The 11,997-nt window shown below is 33.1% G+C and overlaps 1 protein-coding gene across 6 annotated transcripts in view; it reads right to left on the reverse strand.

The window, feature by feature from the left end:
- Nucleotides 1-3,320: 3,320 nt before the first annotated feature.
- CALCRL (calcitonin receptor like receptor) overlaps nt 3,321-11,997 on the reverse strand; it is a 103,671-nt gene continuing 94,994 nt past the window's right edge. For all 6 annotated transcript variants that reach the window (XM_059928290.1, XM_059928294.1, XM_059928293.1 and 3 more), the window contains 2 exons: nt 11,878-11,919; nt 3,321-6,409 (listed from right to left, as the gene is read on the reverse strand). In XM_059928290.1, coding sequence (XP_059784273.1) covers nt 6,194-6,409; nt 11,878-11,919 — 258 coding nt within the window. In that variant the 3' untranslated portion in view covers nt 3,321-6,193. The remainder of the gene's footprint in view (nt 6,410-11,877; nt 11,920-11,997) is intronic.

Consider the following 11,997-nt stretch of genomic DNA (forward strand, 5'->3'; position numbering starts at 1 on the left):
TCAAGGAATTCTTCTTCACAAACTCTTCTAAAAACAGAAGAGGAGGGATCACAATCCAAATCGTTCTATGAGGATGATACTACTGTGATACCAAAACCAGACAAAAACATCACAAAAAAGGAAAACTACAGACCAATATCTCTTATGAATATGGATGCAAAGTTCCTCAACAAAGTACTAGCAAACTGAATTTAGCGACATATAAAAAGAATTAAACACCATGACCAAGAGAGGTGATCCCAGGGATGCAAGATTGTTTCAAAATCTGAAAATTAAATAATGTAATACATCATATCAATAAAATATAAAACAAAAATCACATGATCATCTCAATAGATGCAGAAAAAGCATTTAACAAAATCCAACACCTTCTCATGGTAAAAGCAATTAACAAAGTAGGAATAGAAGGGAACTTCCTCAACTTGGTAAAGGGCATCTACAAAAACACACAATTAACATACTTAAGGAGGAAAGACTGGGTGCTTTTCCCTAAGATCAAGAACAAGACAATGACATGTGCTCTTGTTGCTTCCATTCAACATTTTACTGAATGTTCTAGCCATGATGTTTAGACACGAAAGAAATAAAAGGCATTCATGTTCAAAAGGAAGAAGTAAAACTGTCTCTGTTTGCAGATGGCGTGATCTTTTATGTAGAAAATTATAAGGAATCCACTAAAATATGTTATAACTAATAAATGAGTTCAGCAAGGTTGAAGGATATAAGATCAATACACAAAAGTTAATTTTATTTCTATACACTTGCAATAAGCAATCCAAACGTAAAAGAAAAAAAATTCCATTCATGATAGCATCAGAAAGAATAAAATGCTTAGGAATAAATTTAACAAATGAAATGCAAAACTTATACTCTGAAAACTAGAAAACATTATTGAAAGCAATTAAAGATTTAAGTAAATGTAAAGTCATCTAATGTTCATGAATCAGAAGATTTAACATTAAGATGGCAGTACCCTCCCAATTATCGACAGATTCAATGTAATCCCTATCAGAATTCCAACAGGCTTCTTTGTACAAATTGACAAGCTCAGTCTAAAATGCATATGGAGGGACTTTCCTGGTGGCGCAGTGGTTAAGAATTGGCCTGCCAATGCAGTGGACACGGGTTCGAGCCCTGATTTGGGAAGATCCCACATGCCACGGAGCAACTAAGCCCGTGCGCCACAACTACTGAGCCTGCACTCTAGAGCCCGCGAGCCACAACTACTGAGCCCACGTGCCACAACTACTGAAGCCTGCGTGCCTAGAACCTGTGCTCCACAACAAGAGAAGCTACCGCAATGAGTCGCCCATGCACCACAACGAAGAGTAGCCTCCGCTCGCCACAGCTAGAGAAAGCCCGTGCACAGCAACGAAGACCCAAAGCAGCCAAAAATTAATTAATTAATTTTTTAAAAAATTTAAAAAATAAAATGCATATGGAGTTCCAAGAGACCCAGAATGGCCCAAACAACTGTGAAAAATAACAATAAAACAGAACAACTCACACTACCTGATTTCAAGACTTACTGCAAAGCAAAGTAATCAAGACATGTAGTTTGGACACAAAGAGAGACCAATAGAATTGTTCAGAAATAAAACCATAAATCTAAGGTCAATTGATTTTGATCAGGATACCAAGACAAGGATATTCTTCAATGAAGAGAATAATTTTTTTCAACAAGTATTACTGGGACAAATGGAGAGCCACATGCAAAAGAATGGATTTGGCCCCTTATCTCACACCATATACAAAAATTAACTCAAAATGGACCAAAGATCTAAATGTAAGAGCAAAAACTATAAATTCCTTAGAAGAAACTGTAGGAGTAGGTCTTCATGACCTTCAATTTGGCAAAGGATTTTTAGATAAGACACCAAAAGCCTAAGAAACAAAAGAAAAAAATAGATAAATTGTATTTCATCTAGATTATAGACTGTTGTGCTATGAAGGACACCATCCAGAAAGTGACAAGACAACCCACAGAATGGAAGAAAATGTTTGCAAATTTTATATCTGATAAGGGACCTGTACCTGGAATACATGGAGAACTCTTTCAACTCAGTAATAAATTACAAGCAATCCAATTAAAAATGAACAAAATATTTGAATAGACATTTCTCCAAAGATATACAAATGGCCGATAAAAACGTGAAAAGGTGCTCAACGTCACCAGCCACCAAAGAAATACAAATTAAAACCACAAGATACCACTTCGCACCCACTAGGATGGCTAAAGTACAAAAGACACATAATAACAAGTGTTGGGAAGCATGTGGAGAAATCAGAACCCTCATACACTGCTAGTGGGAATGTGAAATGGTCCAGCTGTTGTGCAAAACAGTCTAGCAGTCCTCAGATGTATTTAACATATGATCCAACATTTCCACTTCTAGGTATATAACCAAGTGAAATTAAAATATATGTTAAAAAAATTACCTTGTACACAAATGTTCATAGCAGCATTATTCATAATAGCCAAGAGACGGAAACAACACAGATGTCCATCAGCAGACAGATGGATAAACAAAATGTGGTAAATCCATACAATGGAATAATTTAGTCATAAAAAGGAATGAAATTGGAACAAGTTATGAACTTGTGAAAACATTATAGGTAAAAGAAGTCAGTCAGAAAAGATCATATTCCATATGATTCCATTCATATGAAAGTCCAGAATAGGGAAGTTTATTGAGACAGAAAGTAAGTTAGTGCTGCTTAGGGCTTGGGTGGGAACAGGGATGGGAGGATAGAAGAGTGATAGCTAAGGATACATGGTTTCCTCCTGAGGTCATAAAAATGTAATAAAATTGACTGTGGTGATGGTTACACGTCTTTGAATATATGTAAATATACTATACCAATATAATACACTAAAAACAACTTTAAATGAGAAAATTATATTTTTAAATAGTTCTTTTCCTTCTGTTTCTTTCTGCTATTCAACACAAAACTATACAGTGAATATAATGGAGAAAGGAGACAAATCTCTGTGCATTTTCCTATTTCTGGGAATCTTTTCCTTTCTTTCAGCCTAGGAAGGAATTTGCGTACATTGTACTTTATTTGGAATTTTCTAGCTTACAAGATGAATTCATAATTTTAACAAACCAGTTTATGGAATGATTTACAGATTTATGGAAGACTTCAAAGAGGGTAATGGTGATATAGTCATCGATTTTAAGTATTACACTGATTGCTGTAAAGAATTATATTTGTAGTTTAGATTATTCAGTATTCCAGTAAACATGAGTGAAAATCAACTTTAGCTCATAACTTTAATATTTTCATACAATCAAAATATAGAGATATACACTAAGTAAGCATAACATGAGTTATTTTAATTGATCAGAATATCTTGGGTATGTTTTAGAAACAAAAGAAATGGTTTTTATTAGCATATTAAAACCAAGAGAAAATTAGATAAGTTCACATTTAAAAAAAATTATCAAGCAATAAATACAGCACTATAGCTACCACTACTTCTATGTACATTGGATTACATTTGAACAAACACTAAATTCCAGAATGAATATTTTATGAATAAATGCACTAAATAACTTTAGAAATTAAAAAAAAATGACAGACTAGAATTGTTTAAAAATTAAAATGACTTTCACAAATACTTTCAGAAAAGTAGCAGATTTGCATTTTAAAAGTTAGAAATTCCCCAAATAAGTTTTTAGATACCAAGGAAGTTTGCTTTTAAATAGTACTGATTTTACTTTTTTATATGAGTAAGATACAAAGGAGATCTTAATTATTAGTACTTCAGTTTTAGAGAAGTCTAATATTTAAAAATATTACTTCTAAAAAAAAATGGGTTCAAAACTAACACTGATTAATCATGGACTGTCTTCACCTAAAGATGGTACAATAGATAAATCCTGGCCACAAAGGAAATCTGATCTAAACTTAATATGATAAAAGCACAATAAAAATACTTGAAAGTTACAATGTATTTTTATATAATGCTCGCTGATAATTTGACATTTTCTACTGTCATTTATGGTTGAGACTTGATAGCTTGTCTGGAAGAATGCTGAAATATATGAACAGTGCCAGTAAAGGATTTGAATCTGTGTCTTTGAATAATAAATAGCTAAAAAGTGAGATTGTTTAAAGGAATTATTGTATAATTTAGGCATTAGAAAGTTCAGAACAGCCTGAGTTCCTTTTTATAACAGCTTGTTTTGAAATCCGTAAATCTGAAACTAACAATACAGCTTTTACATGTGTATAGATAAATCCTAAATCTACTGACCAGGCCTTTTAATAAGTGAATTCTTACTAATTTAGATAATTAACCTGGACAATTTCAAATGACTTCTGAACTTACCATCTATTGACAGCTTAAGAAACAACCTATGATGACTAAGTCATTAGTTTAATACATTTTAAGCAGATTGACACACCACAAAAACAACAACAACAACAACAAAAAATAACACATAGATGTAATGAATTCTCCTGCCAAAACTGACTTACTAATTGAAGGCATTTTGTTTTTCAGAAATCAGTGGAAAATGACATTAGGGAAAATGAATCCCATTTAAATGTCACTTTAATTCATTAGCGAGGATTTCTTCCATCTTAATTTAATTATTCCATAAATGTTCTGACAACAATTGTTCCTTACTGATACATTCAGGTCTTTCATTATATTGCATCGTCATATATAGTATCTCTATTAAAATATTAAAACATTGTATACGATATATATTGTATTCCTCTAATTTTAAAAAATAGCCTGCAGCATTTCCAAAGCTATATATCTTCATATAGTAAGTCAGAAAAGTAATCTTTTTAATGGGGTAAAACCCATAAGAATAGCAGATTGGCATTTCTCATGGGAGTCATTTAAATTTTCTGGATTAGAATGAAAGTTCATCATCAAAATAAAAAAGGAAATATGTCAAACATATCTGTTATTAAGGTATGAATCACCAAAGCTAATATAGTCAATAAAACAATGGCCTTGAGGATTTTTTAAATAAATATTTTATATCTTATCATAGATATTTCTCAAACTTAATTCTCAAACTTCTGATGCTGGCATCTGGTTGTCTTTAAAATAGTTACCAAATAAAGAATTCCAGATTCTATTTTATTATAAAATCAGCCCAGACACAGTATCAGATATTAACATGCACACATTGTTACATTAAGTATTTGTTTTTTAAAAAAATTACCTAGATTGTATATATTTGAGACTATAAAATAGAATAACAGAGTATTTACAAGCTTACTTTTCACAATTTTTTTACAAACTTTTAAGAAAATAAGAAATCCTTCATTGATTTCCTTCATGTAAAATAATTGCTAATTTGTCCACATAGTAGAAATGGAAGGGGCAAAGTTTCTATTTACAGGTATATGGACACAAATTCCTTCCCACTTGTGTAGTAAGATGGGAAAGTAGTCGACCACATGTTTTGTAGTATCAACCAAGATTTCTCCCTAATGATACCAAAGTAGGATTGCGTATCATACATGCTATTCATCAAGCCTCAAAAATGGACATGACGAGGGGTATAACTGTGATGAATCAGCAAATGAGTAGCCAACAGCAATTCTGCTCATTTATTTTTTGGGGGGAGAAGAGGGTAAGCAAACAGGAATAATTAATTCTTTATCTGGTCCACATGAAAAAATAAAAACAAAAAGGGCTAGAATACTTTCTGGGCAAACAATCAACTTCACCAAGGAATATGGGATTAAGATTTTAAAAACAAATGAAAAGCTCATTTTCCTTCAAGTCTATAGGCCTTAGCTAGGTCTCTTTAGGCAACAGGAGTGGAATTGTGCCCACTGTGTCTATGAACTTTTATGGTCTATTTATTTGTGGATTCATGCAGTGGTGTGCTAGAGCTGGCTCACACCAACCTACAACAACTGACTGTGCTCATTTTTACCCAACTCCACATTCAGTGATGTCAAGTTGGTAGCTTGAAATCAGCCATGGTGGGAGTACTTACACCATAAAAACTGGCAAAAATGACAAATCAGGACTGTTTTCCCCCACGGAGTTAGTGTGAAACATTTATCAACACACTACTGAATTCATGTGAGGGTTTTCTTTGTCACCTTCAAATAATTCATTTAATATTGAAGACTTCTGATTGTAAAGTCATGGATCCAAGTCCTTGAGTTAGGAGTGGAACAAAATAGTTCAGCAATACACGCTCTATTATCAGTCGTATAACTTTTCCGGTTTTATGACAACGTTTTCAATATCGTGGATGCTTTTTCCGTTTAAGTGTTCACTTGGACAGTCATGACTGTAACCTGCACCATCACTGATTGTTGACACTGTGTAAGATGCAGTACGGAGAGCATCTGAGTGGGAAAAGCTGTTTCCAAATTGGATTTTATATTGATTCCAGTTTCTTCTCAGAATTGCTTGAACCTATAAAACAAAAAGAAACAGAAAGGGTAAGAGCAATTCATAAATGAAATGAAGATAATGTGTTTAATAGTACAATAAGTTATGTACAAGAGCTTTTTTTTAAAAAAAAGCATTGATATTGAGTGAATAATATTACTTTATTTTCTTAATTAAAAAATGATGGGCTTCCCTGGTGGCGCAGTGGTTGAGAATCTGCCTGCTAATGCAGGGGACACGGGTTCGAGCCCTGGTCTGGGAAGATCCCACATGCCGCGGAGCAACTAGGCCTGTGAGCCACAACTACTGAGCCTGCGCGTCTGGAGCCTGTGCTCCGCAACAAGAGAGGCCGCGATAGTGAGAGGCCCGCGCACCGCGATGAAGAGTGGCCTCCGCTTGCCGCAACTGGAGAAAGCCCTCGCACAGAAACGAAGACCCAACATAGCCAAAAATAAATAAATTAATTAATTAATTTAAAAAAAAATGAAATTGAGTCAACTATCTTTATATTAGGAAATCTTTGCAATTACTCTATACTTTAGTACAGACTACAGAAAACTTCGTATTTCTCTTTCTATGCCTTCTCTTTGAAGCTCTAAAAAGGCACATGAATGTCTTGCTGTCAAATAGTTAATCTACACCCTCACTTACAAGTTGGCATGTGCAACATTTAGTTTTGTATCAATATGTTTATTAAAAGAATGAGATAATTAGTGAAATATAAAAGAAGAGAGAAAAAAGATTTAAAAACAGGGATACAGGGAATATAAATCATTATCACCATCATCATCATCATCAACAGCAGCAGCAACAACCTTTTACTGTGATTAGCATATGCCAGGTATTGAGCTACATTCTGGAAAAAAAAAGAGCAAGGTTTTTGTCCTCATGGAGCTTACCCCCAGAGGGAAGAAAGTGTTGAACAGATAATTACAGCGCTGAACATATAATGGGATGACTATTGTGGGAAAAAAAAGTTTAGGAATGTCACCACTCCACTTTTTTGTATTTAGATACCCCTCTGTCTGGATAAATTTGAAGTTTAGTGACTCTTCCATCTTTTCTGCTTGGGGATAGAGATCAGAACTAGGTAGGTCATATACAATGATTCTGGTTTTAACTGAACACAAGACACAGATGATTTTCTTCATATTGAGTCAGTGAGCATAAATGAGAATATCAAACGCATTTCCAACTCGATCACCTGTACATTTCCTGTCTGCTTCTAGGTTAAGAATGTATTAGCCACATGCTGTGACCTGATCTGTGTCTTTGCAAAGCATGTATAGCTTTGAATTGTCTTCCCCAAATCTCTACTGCTCTTTGACCCTTTGATTGTTTCCCCAAAGGGAATCTGAGCATCCAAAAACAACTTTCTAGTAGTTCATGTCCTACAAACATACTCATGCAATATTGTTTAACTTTCTACGAATTACATAAATTCCTCAACTTTTTATTCATTACATTCATGTGTACATATCAATATTAAACTTTAAAATAGGGCTGCTTATTTAAGTCTTTTCATTTTCTTATCTCTTCTCCAAACTACAAACAATCTATAGCGAATAGATATTCCCAGGACGTCTGCAGCTCTGTGGGGTACTTTAAGGTCCTGTTAGCCTCCTCTAATCTGTCGCTTAAAATGAACACAAAGTTTTACTGTCTCATTTCATATTTTAACATGTAGAAAAACAAAACAAACAAATATAAAGTCAATCAGTTTCTTTAGTAAGAATTCAGAATGAGTTATTAGAAATTCCAGGAGGCGTCTCCCTACTCTATAATTCAAAAATTATGTAGTTAGGAATGCAATACATTGTTTTATTAATATGAAATTCAGAACTTCAGGAATTTCAAACTTACTTCTTTACATATGGCAACTATATCTGAAGGAAATAATTTTTATTATATAAATTTTCTTTGAAATAACAGCATTTATAGGAAAATGAATACATTTATCTTATAAAAATTATACTTTATTTCTCTCATGGTTTAGTGATGTATTTCTAAGTTCTCCAAATAACATATTTAAATTAAGGTAATTAAAAAATACCATCTGCGTATGTAATATCTTCAAGAATATAAGCAAATGACAAATGGAATGGCTTTAGAGTATGACTTTTAAATAAATATTCAGAGATTTAAAACAAAAATGACATTTGGCCAATTATCTAGGTATTTCTAATGGGAGTTGTTTTTGATCCTGATTTTTATGCTTAATTAACTTCTCACTTTGTTACTAAAAGCTGGACTGATTGAATCCATGTGCTATATAGTTTCTGTGTGAAAGGAAGTGGAATGTAGCTTTGTACAAAAGATTCTACATAAATGTTGGGAAGAGACTGACATGAAGAAATATTTTAGCTATGAGAGTAGTACTTATAGTCTTAACAAGGAAAGCTTAAATTCAATTCTAAAAGCCAAAATGGCTTTGAAACATATGACTGTTTGCTCTTGAAATATCTACTTGATTAAGATCATCACCCTATTTCTTCCTTGCAACTAAATTGTCAGAAAAACCATGGAAAGCCAATTTCCTGACTTATTTACTGAAGCTAAATATAAAGGTAATTAAAGACCCATAGGCCTTGTAGACATCTGTTTGTTTATGGTACTCTCTATAAGGATGTTATTTTTTTCATCTGCTTTCTCTAACACAACATCACACCTGTTCAACAGAACATTAAAGTGGCCACTCTCAGTAAACTTACAATGAGAAGAATGTAATGGGGAAAGATAAAAAGGCAAATTGCCATTGGAAGGCAAGAGAGCCTGCCTGATGTTATTAAAGATATGAAAATGTTTTCATTGATTTACGCATAAATGTTAGATCAATAGTTAGGCCAACTTTTTAGAATATAACATTGCAATATATAATTTTGTACAATAGAAAGAATATGGGTTTATATGACCATTAGTACCTGATAAGAAACCAACTCTACACTGCTTAACCTAAATCAATTAAAAGGTGTTTAATAGAGCTTTATATAAAAATTCTACCTACTTCTCATTACAGAATGTGTTTGGTTATTCTCAACAAATCTTTTTGTTCATGTTGTAAAAATATCTATTCTCAGGTGTTGTTAAAGATACCCGTGAGACTAGGGAGGGCCCTTCTGATGTCTAGAGTCCCTAGTTTATGTTAACAGTGCACATTTTTTTGATTGAGAGGACTAGAGATGAGATGAAAGTGACCTGAGTACTTGTCAAGCCACGGTTATTTAACTAGTGAGAAATGCAAATAGGAATATTTTGGCTACGAAATAAAAATAAAATGTGAAAATAAAAAATAAATAGAGATATTAAGATAAAGGCAAGCTATTTGACCTAACGTGGAAAGCAAGAAGGAAACTAAGCCTGAGCAAAAGAGTTCAAGAAGTACATGACATAGTTGGAACCACACAAAATGGTTTTGGCAGCTGTGTCTTCATGTTATGAGAGTGGGAAAAACTAGAGGCAAAGAGACAAAAAAAGGAAGCGTTATAGTATTTCTTAAGATGAGAAATGAATCATACACAAACAGGGATTGTATCTAGAGATGAAGACAAGGGGACAGATATTGGAGATGTTGTGCAATGATGAAGGATTTGGTAACAAGTTGGCTCAAAGATTTTTTATTGTAATTTTCCAGTGCCAAAGTTTTCTCAATTTTAGAACATGGCAAAAGATCAAGGCCCGTGTCTCTTTTGCTTACACAGGTAGAGTGCAATAAGAGTGTTAGGCATTAATTTAGATATTCCCTGGGCACTTTTTCTAAATATAAGGGCCAATTTGCGATTTGATTCTGATATGATTAATGTTCCCATTTGTACATATATTTTTGTAAATGAGAGATTTGACAAATCTAAAAAGGAATCTATAATGTACTGAGTATCTACTGTGGGTGGGGCATGGTGCTAAAAACTTTATATTCCTAGCTTACGTTAATCCCTGTGAGATTTGTGTAAGGAACTTGCTTTTATTTCCCTTTAATAAAAGTACACACTGAGACTCCTGGAGGTTCAGAATATTTCCTAAGATGTTACAGCCAGGAACAAAATGGCATCTTTGGGTTTAAATGCATTACTGTGTCAGTGCCTTTATTCTACACTGCCTTCCATCACAAAATATTTTACTAGTGGTTATAATTTGTACATTTAAAAAATACCCTTTATAAAAATCAAATCTGTTTCTGCAGATGCAAATGTGTATCTTACTTATTTCATACATGCTTTACGGCATATTGTCTGTAGCTTTCTTATCTATATTTAATTGTAAAGTCCTATGTAGGCAGAAATTGGATTGTCTAATACAGTTTATACAATAATGAATTTATAGAGTTATATAATAAATGCTAATTGAATTTTATTATCAAAACAGATGATGTATCTATTCTTCCTAATTGCATTCTCTGTCCCTACTTCTCACTGACTTCAGAAAAAGTCACTCTTGTCCTCGATACAGCAGAAGAATCATGGAGACACCACTTAAAGATATGAAATATAGTCTACTATGTTTGATAGTTCTATACGCCATTATAAATAAATAAATATGTAAAATAAATATCTATATCTTAAAATTGATTAAGAAATCAAATATGAAATTTTATTGTATGCTAAGAGAAAGAAGTAAAATATTACATAAACAAGGGAAAACAATATTTTATAGTTTTTCATGACAGGTACATGATTTCCGACATTGATTAGTTGTATAGAAATGGTTCTTATAAAGTTATGCCAACTGGTTCCGTGTGTTGCCCATCTGAAGCTTTGTGATAAGCTTCACCATTACCAAATATATGTCTCATCAGTTGCTGTCTGAATTTCTAAACTTTACTGAATTTTGCCAAAATCCTCCAACAGGTTAAATTTTTGTCAAGTAGATTAAAATCATATAAAGAACTAAATCAGTATAGCTCAAACCACTGAGTTATAGCCCTATTGATATGCATAAGAAATATGGTACCAGTTTCTAAGCTGCCTGAAACTTCCCAATTAGGAAAAAAATCTTGGATAAAAATCTTGAAATATCCAAAAGCACATTTCCACGTTACAAATCAGAGGGCTCTGTTCTGTTTCCTAACCCACTGCAGCTCTTCCCAGGAGAAAAAAAAAAAAACCCAGAGAAAGGGGGAAAGTAAAAATGACCCAATTTTATTTCCTATTAGAGTGTATGTTCTATGAGGATAAGGATTGCCTAACATTGTACCTAGGACAAAGTCCAGAATTAGTAGGATTAGTTCAAAAGGTAGGTCGAAAGACTAGATGAATAAAAGTCATTGATGGAATATTTTAAAGTGAGGCTGAATTTGCCCTAGCCTTGAACTCCAATATGACCTGAACTTTTGGGAAGGAGAGTTACATCTAGTAAAAGGGATTCCATGGTTCTTTTTCCTGACAGAAATGGAATTTGAAACTCTTGTTCTTAGGGAATTTATAATTCTGTCTCATTTTTTAAAGGAAAAAAGTATTGCAAATACAAACTGGTAAGAGGAATAAAATCAATCACCATACCTCTCCATTAAAGAAGCAGAAAATTGTAGATACCAAAAGACCCTGTAAAAGAAAAATAGAATTATCTGATTCCAAATGGAAAAGATACATTATTTGTAACCAAATTGATGCACATATAGT

The sequence above is a fragment of the Balaenoptera ricei genome, chromosome 7, assembly GCF_028023285.1.
Source record: "Balaenoptera ricei isolate mBalRic1 chromosome 7, mBalRic1.hap2, whole genome shotgun sequence".
In the NCBI taxonomy this organism is placed as follows: Eukaryota; Metazoa; Chordata; class Mammalia; order Artiodactyla; family Balaenopteridae; genus Balaenoptera; species Balaenoptera ricei.